The sequence below is a fragment of the Dissoconium aciculare genome (assembly GCF_010015565.1).
Source record: "Dissoconium aciculare CBS 342.82 unplaced genomic scaffold K489scaffold_1, whole genome shotgun sequence".
Lineage (NCBI taxonomy): Eukaryota > Fungi > Ascomycota > Dothideomycetes > Mycosphaerellales > Dissoconiaceae > Dissoconium > Dissoconium aciculare.
Window position 1 is genome coordinate 1,921,478 of NW_022984951.1, and position 17,982 is coordinate 1,939,459.

General features: G+C 52.4%; 9 protein-coding genes across 9 annotated transcripts; 4 read left to right on the top strand and 5 right to left on the bottom strand.

The window, feature by feature from the left end:
* Positions 1-102: 102 nt before the first annotated feature.
* On the bottom strand, positions 103-1,197 carry K489DRAFT_349066 (uncharacterized protein; the record flags this gene model as incomplete). Its single annotated transcript, XM_033602391.1, has 2 exons — positions 103-851; positions 921-1,197. The coding sequence occupies 2 exons, from the start codon at positions 1,195-1,197 to the stop codon at positions 103-105; spliced, it is 1,026 nt and encodes a 341-aa protein (XP_033464614.1).
* A 1,179-nt stretch (positions 1,198-2,376) lies between these two features.
* Positions 2,377-3,753, top strand: K489DRAFT_427916 (CS-domain-containing protein). The gene is made up of 3 exons (XM_033608317.1): positions 2,377-2,823; positions 2,887-3,179; positions 3,240-3,753. Exons 1-3 carry the CDS (start codon positions 2,590-2,592, stop codon positions 3,292-3,294), a joined length of 582 nt encoding a protein of 193 aa, XP_033464615.1. The 5' UTR covers positions 2,377-2,589; the 3' UTR covers positions 3,295-3,753.
* Positions 3,627-4,692, bottom strand: K489DRAFT_392013 (DUF1769-domain-containing protein; the record flags this gene model as incomplete). Its single annotated transcript, XM_033606719.1, has 2 exons — positions 3,627-3,789; positions 4,013-4,692. The coding sequence occupies 2 exons, from the start codon at positions 4,690-4,692 to the stop codon at positions 3,627-3,629; spliced, it is 843 nt and encodes a 280-aa protein (XP_033464616.1).
* Positions 4,693-5,188: 496 nt separating this feature from the next.
* On the bottom strand, positions 5,189-6,562 carry K489DRAFT_330438 (Isocitrate/isopropylmalate dehydrogenase; the record flags this gene model as incomplete). The annotated part of the gene is made up of 3 exons (XM_033602122.1): positions 6,385-6,562; positions 6,122-6,332; positions 5,189-6,035 (listed from the first exon to the last, which is right to left on the bottom strand). The coding sequence occupies exons 1-3, from the start codon at positions 6,407-6,409 to the stop codon at positions 5,189-5,191; spliced, it is 1,083 nt and encodes a 360-aa protein (XP_033464617.1). The 5' UTR covers positions 6,410-6,562.
* A 1,507-nt stretch (positions 6,563-8,069) lies between these two features.
* K489DRAFT_375696 (uncharacterized protein) lies at positions 8,070-10,529 on the top strand. Its single transcript, XM_033603741.1, has 2 exons — positions 8,070-8,534; positions 8,596-10,529. The coding sequence occupies exons 1-2, from the start codon at positions 8,433-8,435 to the stop codon at positions 10,132-10,134; spliced, it is 1,641 nt and encodes a 546-aa protein (XP_033464618.1). The 5' UTR covers positions 8,070-8,432; the 3' UTR covers positions 10,135-10,529.
* Positions 10,530-10,997: 468 nt separating this feature from the next.
* On the top strand, positions 10,998-12,667 carry K489DRAFT_375697 (Clavaminate synthase-like protein). Its single transcript, XM_033603742.1, has one exon. The coding sequence runs from the start codon at positions 11,073-11,075 to the stop codon at positions 12,204-12,206; it is 1,134 nt and encodes a 377-aa protein (XP_033464619.1). The 5' UTR covers positions 10,998-11,072; the 3' UTR covers positions 12,207-12,667.
* A 442-nt stretch (positions 12,668-13,109) lies between these two features.
* On the top strand, positions 13,110-14,220 carry K489DRAFT_427921 (uncharacterized protein; the record flags this gene model as incomplete). The annotated part of the gene is made up of 3 exons (XM_033608318.1): positions 13,110-13,396; positions 13,475-14,133; positions 14,201-14,220. The coding sequence occupies exons 1-3, from the start codon at positions 13,296-13,298 to the stop codon at positions 14,218-14,220; spliced, it is 780 nt and encodes a 259-aa protein (XP_033464620.1). The 5' UTR covers positions 13,110-13,295.
* Positions 14,221-14,728: 508 nt separating this feature from the next.
* On the bottom strand, positions 14,729-15,016 carry K489DRAFT_309857 (uncharacterized protein; the record flags this gene model as incomplete). Its single annotated transcript, XM_033600662.1, has 1 exon — positions 14,729-15,016. The coding sequence occupies one exon, from the start codon at positions 15,014-15,016 to the stop codon at positions 14,729-14,731; it is 288 nt and encodes a 95-aa protein (XP_033464621.1).
* Positions 15,017-15,306: 290 nt separating this feature from the next.
* Positions 15,307-17,876, bottom strand: K489DRAFT_375699 (uncharacterized protein). Its single transcript, XM_033603743.1, has one exon. It carries the CDS (start codon positions 17,562-17,564, stop codon positions 15,534-15,536), a length of 2,031 nt encoding a protein of 676 aa, XP_033464622.1. The 5' UTR covers positions 17,565-17,876; the 3' UTR covers positions 15,307-15,533.
* Between the last annotated feature and the right edge of the window lie 106 nt (positions 17,877-17,982).

Consider the following 17,982-nt stretch of genomic DNA (forward strand, 5'->3'; position numbering starts at 1 on the left):
GTCGTCATCCATCACAAGTATTGACTTGCGTCCGGCCGCTGGAATGTCGAGGTAGGCAGGCCATTCTCAAGACCCTTCTCCGAATATACAACGTCTCGGCCTTCAAAACCACGACATCTTCAACTTATTATCGTAATCGACATTGTCCCACTTGGCTTCAATACGACCCAGGCAAGTGCCGAAGATCCTGTCCCACAGACGAGTTGCCTTGCCATAGTTGCCCGACGTCCTCCAGCCCTGGCGATGGTGTAGATCGTGGTCCTCAAGCACCAACTCGCACCCGAGCACCTTCAGAAAGCTTCCGGCGGGTCCAGGGGCTGTCATCATTGCTCTGATCCCGCTGTGACCGAACGCCTCAGCGCACAGAACGTAGCTCTGGCAGAGCCACCAGTCGAAGAAGCCCATAGGAAAGCCAAAGGCCTTCATGGTGAGGAAGGTCAAGAACGGGACGACAGCCATCTCAATTACCTCTTGTTCGACATCGGCGTATGATGAGAGTAGAGGGTTGGGATGCTTGGTCAAGTGGTGTGTGCGGTGATACTTCCACAGTCCGTCGATTTCGTGGGTAGCGCGGTGATAGATGTAAAAGAAGAAGTCGACGATTATGGGGTATAGGAAAATTTCAGCCAAGATCCACGGACTGAGCGCTATCGGGTCGTTCTTGCGATATGATAGACTAACAGTGAGCGCCGAACGGACAGCCACGATCGAGTAGATACTTGCGAAGACCTTGTTGATGCCGACATCCGGAACCTTGTCGCGCGATTGCTTATCGCCATCAAGAAAGCCGCATCTGTCAAGTACGTCAGTCACCGGCAGGTTATGCAATGCGAGATGTTTGAAAGCATACTCTCTGGCTAGGGAGTTGAGGCAAAGGACTTCAAGTTGGAGGTTGAGCAACGACGCGATGGCGTACAGACCAAACACAAATATGTGAGGCATACGGCCATACTCTGACGCCAAGTAATAATTCCAGGCAGCATGGATAGCAACTGGCCATGCGGCGTGTGTGAGGATCCAGCGATTCACCGAGAGCTGGCTGAACCATCGCAACTTGTCCGTCTTTTTGAAGACGGGAAACTCTTTGTTGTCATTGTGCCAATTATCCGCGCGCTCGAGTATGAAGTGTTGCCAGCTCCAGGTTTTTCGATCGGTGCCTCGCCATGTCGAGGCCATGGGGTTCTGCACAGAAGTCATTGTGATGAGGAGTTTGGTGCCAATATTTGATCAAACAGGTCGAAGACGATTGTTTCTCGGCGCAATATGGGCACCGCATCTGATACAATCTCGCTGTATAAAGCGTGATTTATGCTGCTGCCTATTTCATCACAGTCACTTCCTAACACCCCGCACAAGAGGGACAAGACGCGTGCAGTCGACAGTCGAGGGTCTTGATGGAACAATACATGAGCTGGAACGAGTCCGAACGATCCAGTCGGAACGATGGCGGCTGGGTGACAAGTCGAATTGGTTGTCGGATCGATCCGAACGGTCGTCGTCTTCGTTATCGTGAAATACCACTTGCAGTGCTTGGGCGGGACCTCCGCCGGAGACTAGGGCAGGAGACGTCCGTAGGGGGACCGACCAAGGCCGTCTTATAGACGTGGAGCATTGTAGGAGGCTTGTTGCGAGACGACTGTGGCGCAACAGAAATCCAAAATTTCGCCGGGTGAATCATGCGTGACATTAACGAGAGAGCATGGTGATACATGACAATCAACCAGCTTCGCCCATCGAGACTGCTCGGCCTGGCTCAAATCCTCATATGCGGCACGCAACATGAGGGTGCCGCTGATGTGCCTCTGATATACCGCTCCCAGGCGCACATCGCACGCCAATTCGTTGAACGATGTCTTCCGAGCGATCCGCATATGTACGAGATGAATAAATTTCTCGCAATCGGTCCTGCGAGGAGCGTTTTGCGGTTGCCTAGTCCAGGTCTTACGATTCCGGATGTGGGGACTTGCTGAGAGTCCAGCTCAGGTGCGCGGCCGGCCTCTTCTATCAAGCGCGCGAGGGCATCTGTGCGTGCCATGTTGATGCCGCGATCTGTCGAACCTGAATTATGTGAGGAAGTTATGGGCGCTCACGCTGGTAGCCTTTTGATGGAGTGACCGAACTCCTCGCCCGCCGGAGTGGTCGGGGCGAAACATGAGGTGTAAACGCAAACACGCCTAGGCACGTGCCGGGCAGCCTCAATAGACTGCAGCCCTGTGGGCATCATCATGGTTCAGTCGGCGTTCGGCCCTGGATTAAATACTTTCTTGAAACACCGTTGCGCCTTCTGGGACACCCCGCAGTGCTGCGTCGTCCCAGATAATCACGGTAAATGATGTAACTTCATGGGAAATTTTGTATTTGTATGAACACAGGAGTAGACCTTCCTGAACCGAAAATGAGCTCGGCAAAGAAACAGGGCGATCTGAAAGGTGATATGACCGTATGATCGTCTGATCTCTGGCCTCATCTGTAGCAGCTTGTGCGATGCCCTTGTTTTGTCCCGTGCCTTTTCTGGAGCATCCATTCCAGCTGTAACGCAAATCAAAAATTGCGGGCCAATTCAGCTCTTCCCTCATATACGCCCGAACAATGTCAGACCGGCCAGCATCACCGCCGCCGGAGGAGCGCGCACGCCTGGATAAGGAAGCTAAAGCAAAGGAGCTGGAAGAGCAGAGCAAGCTGCCCTACAAATGGACGCAAACCATCGGTGATCTCGACCTTACTGCGCCCATTCCCGGCAACCTCAAGGGCAAAGATCTTGATGTTAAACTCACCAAGGACAGCCTGAAGGCCGGAATCAAGGGTCAGGAACCGATCATTAATGTATGTCGTGCTTTTGGACAACTGTGCTGGATTCGATACAATTACTGATGCGCCGGCTAACAGGGCACACTACCACACCACATCCTCGTCGACGAGTCGGCGTGGACCCTCGAGTCCACGCCTGAAGGCAAAGAGTTGAGCATCCACCTGGACAAGGCCAACAAGATGGAGTGGTGGGCTCACGTGGTCACCTCGGCGCCCAAGGTCGACACCAGCAAGATCTCTCCGGAGAATAGCAAGTTGAGCGACCTGGACGGCCAGACGCGCTCTATGGTGGAGAAGATGATGTACGACCAGAACCAGAAGCAGATGGGCAAGCCGACGAGCGATGAACAGAAGAAGATGGAATTGTTGAAGTAAGGTGGAATGTGATTCCCACGCAAATGGGCGACATACTGATGGCTTGACTACTACAGGAAATTCCAAGCCCAGCACCCAGAGATGGATTTCTCCAATGCGAAGATCAGTTAAGCATGGAGCCAGTCACTCCCCAAGGATTATCCATTTGATTTCGCGAGCGGGAAATAAGTCCAATTGATGATGATATGGGAAACGAATGGAAATGAACAAACTGTACTGGTCAGAGGTGTCTTCGAACGACAAGGAAGTCCGCTGAGTTCGTGCAACACCCGAGTTCATGCCCAGACTACAGTCTCGTATGAAGCTGCGCTCCTAACCATTTGCGCTCAGTGAACTCGAAATGCCAAGCTGCTCATGTTTGTGATATGCCGCTCCCTCTACGTCTAATTCACATCACATTTTCGTCCATTTCAAACACGCCCCTACATTCACAATGCACCTCTTCAGTCAACATCATCATCATTCGTCGAGGGCGCAGCAGCGGGAGCTGTCTCTTTGGTAGGCTCTGGCTTCTCATGTCCGTCCTTAGGTACCAACGAGAAGACAACCACGAACAGCGTCTCGTCGGTCTCGCGATTCTTGAGCACGTATCTAAGAGAATGGGTCCTTTCGTCAGCCAAAACATCAGTCGGGGGTGGCAACAAGAAACGTGGTCAGCAATTTGGAAGGCGGAGATCTTCTTACCGAAGCGGCTGGCCATCCCAATAGCTCAAAATGGGAATCGTGATTCCCGGAATAACACCAAATCCCGGTAGTCGAAGGGCAAAGTCTAGAGCACCTTTGGTCAGCCGTGTGTGACGCGCATCGTCCGTCCCTAATAGTCGAACACTTGCCATTGAAGTCCAAGTAAGGGTTGTAGAAGTCCAGCGAGTACTCGCGATCCTTTTCAAGCGTGAATGCTTCCAGGTGCGCTTTGGTGAGGAAATGCTTTCTCCTAGCTGCGACAGTCGCGGGGACACCTTGCGACTCTCTCGCCTGTTGACCGTCCCCATCTGCACCCTCCTCGAAGACGACCGCCGTCTTCTCCGCGCGAGCCTCCTCTATCTTCTCCTGCTCCTTGTCATCCTTGGGTCCTATTCGTAGCACGTTGATCGAACTCAGCAGTGGACTGTAGAGGTAAGGCTCGTCGGCGTGGACATCGCCGTAGAGACCGGGGTCGATGAACCATGTCGCGATCTTGAAAGCCTGCTGGAAGCCTGGTGGTAGTCTGTCACGGATGGGATGGTCAAAGTCGTTGCCAAGGACAAGGTCATTCCCGTTGATGTCCTTTTTGGGAGTCAATGTGAATCCTAGGGAGTACAGATCGGACTTGTGGTGTTCATCTTCGAAATATGGCGATGTCTTCGGAGCGGAAGGAGACTCGCCACGGAAATTCTGGATTCGAACGCGTAAGTTTATCGTTGCCAGATCGGAATCAATCTTGGTAACATCTTCTGTGTTGACAGGAACTGGCTTCTGGTCTTTGTATGATGGTCCGGCTGTCACCGAGAGCGTATATTTGTCTGACATATTTACTGTGTTATCTTTCAATATGAGATCTACTAGTAGGAGTGCGAATGCTGTAAATCTCTGACTCCAGGTACGGTAATGCCTGTCTTATCTCAAATTTATTATATGCTCGGGCATTCGCCTGCGATGCACACGACGAACAATGACGATGTTGGCATGCGAAGGCGGGACAAATTCCCTACGTCACCCCGCCATGTGGTGACCGCAGCCACAGTGCGATCAATTTCAAGAATGGCCTCTTAGCTTGATCTTTGAATGTTCATCGTTGCCAAAACTGTAGACCTGCTAGATGTGGGCAAGGTATCGGGGTGTATGTCACAGTATCGCGCCTGAAAGTGCTGGATCATACGGCTCATTGTCAAACCTCCAGGGAGCCCCCGGGTTGTCCCTTGTAAACACAGGGCGATCAACGACAAATGCGCAAACACTATCGTTACAGAGTCATTGTTTATGCTATACAGGAGTAGACAGAACTTCCCACCATCCAAGATGCTTTCTACAAACGCTTGATGATATCTTCAACAACCTGGTCGGTGGTGGCCTTGCCGCCCATGTCTGGGCTGAGGTACTTGCCCTCCAACAAGTTACCATCAACAGCCTGGTAAATCTTGGCAGCAGCCTCCTCCTGGTTGAGGAATTCCAGCATCAATGCGACACTGCGGAGAGTGGCGATCGGGTTGGCAATGCCTTTGCCTTGGATGTCTGGCGCAGAACCGTGGCACGGCTCACCAATCGCGAAACCCTCGCCCACGTTGGCCGATGGCACAAGGCCTAGCGAACCGACTAAGGCAGCAGCACCATCGGATAAAATGTCACCGTAAAGGTTTGGTGCAACAATCACGTCGTAGGTGCTTGGCTCTCGGAAAAGCTTGTAGACCATGGAGTCGACGATCTGCTCGTCGATCACGACTCCGCCATCCTTGAACTTGGCTTGCTCAAGTGCAGCTCGTGCAGTGGCACGGAACAAGCCATCTGTCTGTGATAGAACATTGCTCTTGTGGGTGATGGTCACCATCGCCTGTCTGCTAGCATCTCCGCTGGCGTTTCGGACCCGCTGTCGGCGCAAAGCGATCTCGCCTGCCATGATCGCAATGCGTGACGAGGCATGCTCCGAGATGCGCTTGATAGCCTCCGCGACCTTTCCATTGGGTCCATCATATGTCTTCTCCTCTTTCACATAGAGATCCTCGGTGTTCTCGCGCACAATGACGAGATCGATCGGATCGGGGAATGCAGCAGAAGGGACAACAGATTTGACGGGTCGCACGTTCGCGTACAGGTCTAGCCGTTTGCGCAGCGCGACAATGGGGCTGCTGTAGCCTTTGGTAGGAGTCGTTGGCGAGCTATACAAGATTGTTCCTCGTCAGCACAACCCCTGTACGTTTTTGCAAGTGCGGAATGTAAAGATTGCTGTGCGCACAACTCTTACCTGACAGCGCCGAAAAGAGCTCCATCACACTCTTTCTTCAAGATCTCGACAGTCTTGTCGGGCAGCGCAACGCCGGTCTGCTTGAAGGTGTCGAAGCCAGCCTCGAGATCAACAAATGAAAACTTAAGGCCGAGTGAAGCTGGGAGTGCTTCAAGGATTCTCCGACCAGCCGGGATAACCTCACGGCCAATACCGTCACCAGGAATCAGACCTAACAGAATTGTAAGTACAAGCCGTCTGACGTCTGTGTTGTTCGAGCCTACCAATGCGAAGTGTTCTGGCAGCCATTATGATGTGTAGTTGTCAAGCACAAGACTTTTTTGCACGCGACAGTTTCGAGCTTCCGAGGTCATGTAGGCATTGGAGGAATTTCTTCCCCATCGGCCATGACGAAGCGCAGACCCTTGGCCAGAAGCGGACAGCTGGGTGCGATGTCGCTGCTCATTCGCACGGGGGGAACCGAGACATGCCCGAGGACTGCACAGTTCTCTCCAGTACCTACCTAGGTAGGTATTGACATGTCCTACACATTGACGGACTACATTCATAGCTAGGCCACTACTCGCGATAATGCTCATATGATGTTTATGTTCCTCCATTTCGATATGTCTCTTCGTGTACCGGATTATCACATCAGAACCATCACCGATGCCAGTGTCCTAGGTGGACACGTGATGAGGAGCAAATCAATTTCCCGGAGCACGTCAACAGGCAACATCCGTCAGCCGTTGTCAGCCAAATTTCCAAACTCATCACCTGCAGATGAGCGAATCTGAGATCGTGCATGGCAAAGGGCCTAGATCTTCATGCCTTTTGCTGCACATAGACGTGCCCAGGTGGTATGTGAAACGCATCTCTGTCATGGATCGTGCGACATCATTGTATCATCCGCCGGGCCACATGCGAAACGAAACACCATAGTTGCAGCGAACCTTCCAAGGTTACCTAGGTAGTATTATTCGTCCTGGGCTGTCCCGGGCGCGTGAGCCATGGCGAGGGCTATGAATAGAATTCGACCATGCAGGCAGTTTTGTCCAGCGCCATTCCAAGGTTGTCTCCTCCAGTGAAGGTGGGTGCCGCTGCATCCCATTCCAGGTCTCCTCCTCGTATTTAGCGCGCAGCTAATGGCAAGACTTCCAACATCGAATAGAGATCCTCCAGGGTTCCTCGTCGGTGTACAGGACCTAAGTATTCAGATCGATAGCTTCCGTCTTTTGTTGGTCGCCTCGTCATGACCTTACGCGGCTGCTGATACTGTCCGCATCCCCTGTCGGACGCTGCAAGTACAGGTTGATCGCGGGACGCACCATCATGGTCAGTCACCCAGTGCGTCTATGGCGGGACAATTATAAGTCAAGGTTTAGATTGTCCACACTGTACAATGCGGTGGCTGGAACATGGAAGTGCAAAGCATATTTGTATTCATGACCGTTCCAGTTTTACTAGAGATGGGAGAGAGGACAGGGTCTACAGTATTCAAGCCTGCAGGTGCAGGTGCTTGGGGTACCCAGGTAGGGCAGGGGCTGCTGACTGGCGAGAATGGGCCTCATGCCAGGTAAACCCTGGAGCTGGCTGTGCCGCAGCAGCAGCATCCTCCATCACCACACGGCGCAGTCTGTGCCATGTCAGCACTGCCGCCCTCCACAAGCCCGAATTTGTTGTGTATACCATACCGATTGGCCTTCACCGAGCCCGGCTGAGGAAGATGTGACATTGGACACACGTCAGGCTCGTGTTATCATAAACCGGCGGCGTCAAGTTTCAATGGAGCAGTAGTTGTGACATGTGCTGATCCTCGCCTGGAGGCTCCCACCAGAACTGGCTTTGTTCTTGTCAAGCCGTTGCCCGATGTTGACTCGCTCATTCGCTGGTCGCCTCTAGTCTTCTTGATTTGTTCTAGGAAGACAATAGGACGCGTTGCGCAGCCGCATCATCGTTAAAATATCCTACTGTACCAATAGATTGATCTTTCGCCAGATTTCCAGAGAGACGATGAACTTTGCGATCTGGTTGCTGTTTTGAATTCTTACCTCTCCAGCAACGCGAGCCTGTCAAGTGGATCTCTGGCTCTGTCATCATCATCATCATTGATCGGAGGATCCTGATCTGAACCGACCAATTCCGCCCCTCAAACGACCAACCCGTTGCACCCGTGCCCGTCAACGGCCATCACCTGCATTTACTACCTTCCTGTCGCTTCGCAGTGCCTCTACCGAATACACTTTGATTTCCTCACATGTCGCATGGTTCCCCTCGCCGATCATCCATTGTCTTCAAATCACCGGCACCGTGATTCGGCCTTGCCGCCGACATGCTGATTCCCGAGAGCGAGGTTGGCCTGTTCCGACGGCAAAATGCGCCGAACAATAGCTCAGAAAGCCCGAAAAGCGGCCTTCCTTCGCAAACAGTCGTTGTGAGTGAACATGCGACAGCGTTCGACATCAACAGGGAGCTAACTTGCAGCTTGAATTCAGCTTGTTGTTATGATCGTCATAATTGTCTTCATCGTCGTTCCAACAACTTACATTGGCTTGCGCAAATTGCGGCAACGAAACGACAACCCATTTTGGATACCCACCGCATTTCTCAAAAGACGATGGCGGGCATGGCAGCCTTCAGGATCAGCAAACTCCGACAAAGGAACCTACAGCTCTCAATTACAAGAGTCATCGTCAATGCAATCTCAGCATCTCGCGGGAGCGACTCGCAATGTCATCCCGGTTCGAGACGATCTTAACCAAGGCCTTCAAGTCCAAGTGGACACGCATGCCCAGCCCGAAATGAGCAACGCCGATCGCATCGACCGTCATACCAGCGTCCGGTCTGTCATGACACTTCCTGCATATTCGCGCTCAGTCCGTGACAATGAACGTGTACTCGGCCGCGAGGGTGAACGAGATGGTGTCGACGTTGTTCTTGAAGCGCCTGAAACGGAGCAAGACGAGGAGGGTAGAAGAGAGGATGAGATGGAGAGTCTGTACCAAATACGAGTCGCGCGGAGAAGAGAGATTGCCGAGCGGGAGGATCGCAGACGACGCAGGAGGGAAGCGCGTGATCGTGGGGACTACATGGCGGCCGAAAGAATTCGGGTCGAAGGACTACAAGCAGCACGACAGAGAGAAATCTCTGGCGCTGCAGCCATGATCGCTGAACATCAGTCCCGTAATCGCGATCGCCGGGTGAGCAGCGTCAGCTATGCAGACTTGGGTGTTGCGCGACACGACGGTACTCGTATACGCGCAAATTCCAACGACGATGAGCGGCCCCTTCTCGACTCTGCAGCACCAATCCACGGTAGTTCAAGCCTCACCCCCTGGGCTTCCCGTGACACCGGCAGCGCTTATCACAATCGCAACCGTTCCAACACAACCGGCTCTCAGACGTCTTTGGCTCCAGGTGACGACGACTATAGCCAACGCCCATCCTTTAGCAGCGACGTGAATCAATCGCGGCCTTCTCTTGGTCGTTTCGGCAGTAGCAATAGCGACCTCGAGATTGTCACGTTACAGTCAACTCCTTCATCCACAGTCCATTCTCGCAACGCTTCTTATACCCACGCTCCACGACAGCCATCACCACTACCCTCTTCGCGGAGTCGCTCGTCTTCTCACGCAACTGCCATGCGCCCGTCAATCGACACCCACTTCGTGCCAGCCAATGGCGACCTCGGCGAAACACCAATCCCAACCATCGACCCACCATCTTACGATAGCTCCGCAAACATCAGCGGAAGCAGCACGAGTGCCGGATTTGAGGACGCCCCACCGTACAGCTCACCTTTACAGACTCGGCCACCGCATTCTTCCTTGACCGCAGCCACAACTACAAATTCTGCAACTCCCAGCAGTAGTAGCCCAGGTCTTTCATTACTCCCGCCAATCGCACGACTACCGAGCATTCGCATCGCCGAGGCGACTCCGATCGAACCTCCTGCACGATGGCAAGATGAATGGCCAGCCGCTTCACCTGTCTCACCTGTGAGACCCAAAGGCGACGAGGATTCGAGATTTTAAAGGCGAAAATTTCGTCATCTGTGTTCTTCATTTGATTGATTTCAGCGTTTCATCTTCCGCGTGGCAGCTTTTGAGCGATTTTCGGACAGGCGTTGTTTTGTTTTGATCTGGGATTATCATGATTGCGTGGGGCCTTGATGAGGATTTACTGCTTGGACAGCGCTATCGGTTTTCTTATAGCCTCTTCCCGTCTTTCCACTTCTACGTCTGCCTGCTTCTACTTGTCATTCTGTCTGTAGCTTTAATGAATGGTCGTACAAGACTTGATTCTACTGTCGCCTTGTCATTGTCGTGCAGGTGCATGGAATGCCAAATTGGTTCTACATCAAGTCTGTAACGATCAGAGTCCGCTCTGACTTTGAGTAGACAATACAAACCATTGAGTACTGGTGGCATTACAGATCGAACTCGCACGTTATCGCAGCTTTGCATCTACTTGTAATTGCTCAAGAACTCTTGCACTCCTAAGCTTGATGCTCATCGCAGTCATTGCCTTCAAGGTTTACATCAATCCGCATTCAGGTGTGTTCCGGAGTGCACTCAGACTCCCACGCTGCCGATTTATCCGTACAGGCTGATGAATATGTCTGGTACATATGTAGTGATAGTTACGATCTATGAACGTCAGAATCCCCATCGTAGGGCGCGCTCAAGAGGGAAAGGCATCTTTGTTCCGGTAGGGCGTGATAAATTGTGATTTTGGCATGTTTTCCCGCGGACCTTATCTACGTGGCGTTGGCGAGGCGCGGCCTAGTCGGGGCTTCGGCACTGGCGCTTCGCAGACACGGGCGAGATATCAACGTGGGATCTTCAGAGACAAGAGGGTATATAATATGCCATATCCACCTCGATATGGCCCAGTACAAAAGACGAAGCAACTACAGGGCACGAGTCGGATTGTCTTCCACAGAAAAATAAATACCACGTCTCATACAGAAATGGCAATTCAAAGCAAAATCATCGTCGAGCCGATTACGCCCCCGGCTGGCTTCCGGTACGACCTCGGAGCCGAACTCCGGGGAGCGGACTTGGAGAATATTTCCGATGCCGACTTTGAAGTCATTCGGCACGCACTCTACGAACACCAAGTCATTCTTTTCAAAGGGCAACAGAATTTGTCACCAAAGGCGCAGTACGAGCTGACACAACGCTTCGATCCCGCCGCCCAAACATACGGACATGGAAAGACTCTCGATGCGAAACGTTCAATCCTTCACCCGGATCTGAAGACCATTCCTCATCAACCGCAGGTTCAGGTCATCGGCAATGGTCCTGTCGCGGAATTCCAAGGCCTGAAAAATATCACGCTCAAGCACCCGCACCACAAGACTTTCCACAAGAATGTCATATCCGACGCCGACGATCGCGACTTTACCCGTTTCTTCCGCTGGCACATCGACGCCGCCTTATACGACCTCCACCCACCGCGCGTGACAAGTCTCATGGCCGTCTCAGTGCCCAAGTCCGAACAACAAACTCTTCGCTACGACGACGACAGTGGCGATGTCCTCCCTGTGCCCCGTGGAAGCACTGTGTTCGTCAGCTCCTTCACAATGTACGACTTGCTCTCCGAGGAAGACAAGGAGTTTGTCCGCACCACACGCGTACAATATGCCGCTCACCCATACATCTGGATGAGCCAAGCCAGATCCAAATCCGACGGCCTCGGCCTCGTCTCTGAAGGCCGTGAGCTTCCTCGCTCTGACCTCCCCGAAATCGACGAGAGCAAAGTTCAGATCTTGCCCATGTGCTGGCGCAACCCCGTCACGGGCAAACTCGCCCTACAAATCCACCCATCAGCGATTGAAAAGTTGCATCTCGCGGACGGAACCGTGATCGATGATCTGCAAGAAGTTCGAGAGATCGTGCATCGGTTCCAAAGACCGGGTATTGCTCCCGAGTTGGTGTACGCGGTGAATTGGGAAGACGGGGATCTCGCACTTTTCAACAATCACGGTGTTCTCCACTCCGTCACGGGTTCATTCAAGCCGGACGAGGTTCGGATCTTCCGACAATGCAACCTTGCAGCAAGTGAAGCACCGCTCGCTCCTCTCGTTGCACTCCATGCTTAGACTTGACCTGCCTTGAAATCAATGGATTTTCTCTCAATGGGATACAATGAGGAACTGCGCCATAAATGCGTCGTGGAGAAGGTCTTGTTTTCTGGGCCTACGCCCGTTGTTTCGGTCGTGACATTTATGCAGTCTTTTTGTACAATAAATTGAGTGGCATTTCAATGCTGAAATGATTACGCGGCTTGATCAATAAATTACAAAGTTGTTTCTGCTTGTGCGGTGTCCTCGATGGATGTCCAATGCAAGTGTCGTCCCGTTGATGAAGAACATCGCCCTGGAATGCGCGTTTGTCTACAGTCAGCGTCGCCTAGACTCGAGACAAGCTTGCGACTAGAACTATGCTTGACCATGAGAGAACGGCGTGAGCTTCTCCGTCAATTTGGTGCCACCTTATCGTTCCTCGCTCGAGCACCAAGACGACCAGATCTTGCCTTAAACCTTGGAAGGAGGAATCGCGAAGGGAATCGAGTTCGTTGAGTTCGTGAAGACCCTGCATGATGCGAAACATCCTCTCTATGAAGAATTACAGAGGTCGCGACTGACCGAGTATGTTGAAGAGATTCAACGGTCTCTGTGGGGCCGCATCCTCCTATGTTTGGGATCTGAATAGGGGGCCTAAATAGATATTATTACGCAAAAGCGCCTGACCTTGGACGAAAGAATTTAATCAGTTGATGAAACGGCATCTAATTTACGCCAAACTAACTCACTTTGTAAGTCTGTTGGCTTCACTGGGTCCCACGATGCTATCCATTCAGTGTATGGGCTTCTGCGACTACGTTTTCTCTGCCGATCTCGCGGACAGAAACAGACACATGCTGCGGTTCCACAATCATCGAGGATCAAGTGGCGCAAACTTGGTTCTTCGCGCTACCACTGTGCCGCATTGTTCTTTGACGTCAACCCCAGCAAGAAGATAAGATGCGTCTGTAAGCTGTGCTTGTCTTGGAGAAGGCTGCAGCCTTGGCGCAAAACATCCGTATCTATATTTTGGCGATGTAACCGCTTCTCTATCATCTCCCTCGCCTGTGTCGCTTCCAACACTGCCGAATACTGATATTCCCACAACACTTAGGCAACAACGAGATGAGGGCATCTCTGCGCAAACTCACCCTGCTCCTTCAGCTTACCTTGGTCTTGTCAATATCTATATCACCTCGACGCATGCGCTGGCGCGAATATCCTGAGTAAGATGATTTCGAAGATGATTTCGAAGATGAAATTCCAATCGAGCAAGACATCTGTCGTGGATATATTGACACCAGGGTGAAGAAATATACCAGTGATCATCCACGAATTGAGTTCAGCTTCATAGGCGTCGATATTTTTGCCTATCCTTCCACCGGCGGTCGCGTCAGCGCTAGCGTCACGGCCGCGGAATTCGCCTGGCTCGGCCTGTCACCACTGTCCCCAAACTCAACAAAGGCTGTAGACGAATCGGAGGAGAACGCTCTCGCGCTGCGACTGCTGCAGATTGGCGGGCAGTGGTGGCCTAATGATGTCTTCCTGGGCCGTGCAACAAGCTTTCGGAGGTCATTTCCTTTGGGCTACCATTACCCCAGAGACTTTGATGTTGGCTACCAACTTGATGGAGGCGTTCTGATCCTCGAGACCTCGCCAGGTTTTGTCAGCCAGCGACCTGGCCGTGAGCGACCGGGGTTTAAACCGCTGGCGTATGCGCGGCTAGCGTCCTGTTCGACCATGGAAGAACGCTGTGAGGTACTCCGCGACTTTAATGCCACATTATATCATTCGCTTGAAGCTTGTCCCAACGGAAAAATCCCTCAAACTTTAGCGGAAGGGATCGCCCGAGGAAAGAATTATACGGAACTTCCCATGAAGCTGCATGACGACGATTATCGTTCAGAATGGCTCGGAAATGGTCGGCAATCGACGCGCGAAGAGCCTGACGAAAAGGTCGAAAGTTTGTGGTCTTCAGTACTTGGATATGTTGGGATGACCTGAACACACTGGGAGATTGCATGACGCAGACACAAAGAAGACGATGTAAGTTCTCCATGGTAAGATATCGGCAGGCTGAAGTTTCGAATTGCCTCTCTGATAATGAATGACCATTAGTAGGACAATACTGTGCGTTTTGATTTGGTTTCACCATAGCGTGTGTTCAGAACGGACTGCTGAGTCCTCGAACATCCGTGTGGGGTTTGAACGACATGACCCGCCAGGTTTCAATTTCGCCACCTTGAACATCCATGTCGAAGAATTGATGCCTGTATGCGAGATTTGCCAACCGAAGTAGCTGAGGCAATGTATTGCGCCCAGATTGAGCCGTCTTGCAGCCTCAACCTGGTCGATTCGACAAACGTGTCTTTGTCTGGTTGGCCCTGAGACAAGAAATTTCGTGTCATTTCGTCGTATCGCCATTGCCTTCCGTAGATTTCGGGTATGTCATACAAACTTGCAGTCACGGTTTCATTTCAGGGCAGTGACATTCCGTCATTTGACTCGAACGATCATTCTTGATGATCCGATAGATCGAGAGCGCTTGAGGATAAAACTCAATCCTCAATCTCAAGCTTCGTAATGTACTGCCCGGGCACAACAATCAGTCCGACAAATCGCTTCTTCATGTCGACCTTGACCGGGCCCGACAAGCCGAGATATTCCTGACGCTGCGCGGCAAGCAGACGATCTTGCTCCGAGGGCTCACGATATTCATGCGTGACTGCCAATATGAGATTTTGCTCGCGGTCGGTACATTTCAATGTGCCGATGAACATCCGCCCATCTTGAATGTGTACGCGCAGAGATTTGTTGAGGAAGCTGGAAAGGAAGTCGGAGGCCATTTTGTGGGCTTCCGAGGAGGAGGTGGTGGGAGGGGATATGGACGTTGAAGACATTCTAATTCAAGTGATTTGAATTGGTTGAGAGCCAAGGTCTTCGAATATGACCTGGAACATGGAGGTCTATGAGTTGTGAAGATGTTGTAATGCTGAGGAGCTGAGGTCCAACTGAAAATCATCGTGTTCCGTATATAGCTGCAGGAACCCTACCATCATTCTTACTGTGATGGACGATCACGGCTGCTGCTCCTGGCACTTTTGACAGAGGACTACGATTCACTTTACCACGGGTAAGGAGAGACATTATTATGATTAGAGGTGGTATCATAGGCTCGGGCAAGTTTGATTACGAGTATGTGTTTCGAAACATGGGTCCGGAGGATTGGGCAGTAATCTGAGAGCGACGGTCGTTTAGCCACGATTGACTTGGCCCTCGATATTCCCAGAGGTTGTGATGTCCTCCTTCCTTCACCAAGCCTCAACCATCGCATCGGACACCTGCTCTATTGAAACATCTGCATCAAACAGCGATTCCACCTTCGACTACGGGCGGCAAACTCTCGCTCGCTACGCCTTCATCCGCGGGCGATCCCGAAGATTCCGCGGTCGGTCGTGTGTTGTTCTCGGACCCATCCATATCCACATCGCCGATCAGATCGGTCCTGTCCTCCACTATCGGTTCCGCAATTCCATTCAAGGTCGCGACCTCTGCAGGGTAACCAGTCTCGAGTTTGGATGCCGACGGCACCGATTGAGCCGCAGCCACAGTCTCAGCATCAGCAGCGTCGTGCTTTTCCACCCAGCCAGTGCCTTTTCGGCCTCCGACACTTCGCAACAGGGCCTGTTCTCGTAGCTTACGCTCTTCGGTCTCCAGGCCACGCATGCGATCGCTGTTATCGGATATTTCCGCGCGAAGAGCATCGAGGGCCAGCTTTGGCCAGTCCGTGTGACGCAGGCAGCGCTTGCGGGAGCAGACAATCGGCTCGTTCTCGTCGTCGAATTTCTCGGTAGGCTTAACGGATTTTGCGGTGGAAGTAGCCCCATCGCCGTTGGCCTCGCCATTGGCCATTTTGGTGTCCCCGTGAATGTCTTTGGTCCCGCTAGCGCTCTCGTTTCCTTCCTGTTGCTCCCACCATGACCAGAATTCTCCTTCGCTCCATTCCAATCTACGGTCATAACCACAGAATTCCTTAACTTTGATATCTTGGGCTGCTGCATGTCCTGGGATGGCGCTCTTGACCATGCCCACAAATTTGACACGAGATTTGAGCAGAGTGTGTCTGAAGCGCGCTTCTTCCTTCGCTGAGGTGATCTTCGTCAGGTCTGCTGCGAAGTCATTTGCGCCCGGTTTGTCACTCGCTGCTTTGTTGTTCTCGCCGTTCTCAGGAGTCAGAGGCGGACTAAGTACTGCCGTCGGAGGCAATGCTGGCGGCTGGCCGAGTTTGTGAAAGCTCTCGGCGTTGTCAGACGCATCAAGAATTGCGCGAACCTCACCCGCAGCAAGAACGCCGCCACGTGCTCCAACGGATAGGGAGTCTTGCTTTGCAGCAATTTTCGCGCGTGCTGCAGAGCGTGATTTGACATTGCTTGAATGGTCGTCATTCGAGCCTCGTGTTTTTGATGCCATCGCGCGAAAGTATAGGACGCCGCACTCGTCTGAGCAATACTTGCTCGGTGTCGGGTTGCTCACGCCCGTCTTGCTCCTACCAATCCGAGCAGGCTGTCGACATCCTGGACGTCGGCACATGCGCTTCCACGAGGTCATCCCTTTTTCAGCCGCCGTACAATTCGGGCAGATGTATTTGTCGATAAGGTTCTTGTTAGCTTCGGGAATCCCCACACACTTTCCATGAAACCAGTCGTCGCATGTGCCATCGCACCCGATCATGAAAGTTCCATTATCTGGGCGACGGCAGATACAGTATACATCCCCGTCGTTATCCGAGTTCGCGGATCCTTCCTCGTCGCCAGATGAGGAAGGAGCAGGCGATCGAGCATTGGCCGCATCGTCGTCACTTGCCCCATCATCAGTCTGAACATGTCCGTCCATCGAGAAGGACCGCGCGGATGGCGCTGGCGAAGAATTGCCGGGTGTCCTCTTACCGCCTGCCCTTGATCTCGCCAGCTTCGGTTCAAGGCGACGCTTCTTTGCAGCTGGTGCTTTCTTCATGGTCATGGCCGTACCTTTCTTGGTTTTGCCAGGAGCAGGTCGTTTTCGTGGATTCGAAGCGGGATTTGAGCTTGAGGGGAGCTCAGTAGTCGGGACCGGGACAGAAGATTCTCGAAGCGGCGATTGCATGCGCATGCTGCTCTCGCTTTTGAGCGCGGTGATGGCTTTCGAGACTTGCGCTTCGGTGTCTGATGGGCGCCGTTCACCAACTGGTGATGCAAGTCGAGGAGTAGGGGCCTGTTCCTGTTTGATCGCCGCTGGTGTAACAAGTTCGTCTTTCGCCGCAATGCTTGACTTAGTGTCAATAGGCGATGGCGATGCCTTGGTCGCTCGTAGGGCCTCTGAATCCATCTCTTTCACTGTCTGATTTTCTGAATCCATGGTGTTCGCGATGCGCCGCACTCGACTGGTAGTCGTCTACAGATATGGCGTTGAGCACATGCGCCTGCCAACATGAAGGTTGTTTAATGGGACTCGGACGGCAATAATGTAGCGTAGAGACTCGATGGCTGTCTGGGAAAGGCAAAGAAGCTCGACGAAATCAATACCGAACGAATTCCGAGGTTCTGCTTGCTGCAAAGCCGTGGTGAGTCCAGGCGCGCACGTAATCGCAGTCTCGATTCTCGACTACGATTGTCGACAGAGAATGGTGGATGCCGTGGCGAATCGCAAGCAGTGCGACGCGATCAAGATGATGCCATTGTATAATGATTGATAATCGCGGAAACCCTCTCCTCGATATAAAAGTGGTCGCGGGAAAGCCGACGCGGCGGATCGGGAAACACGGTCGGCACGCCGG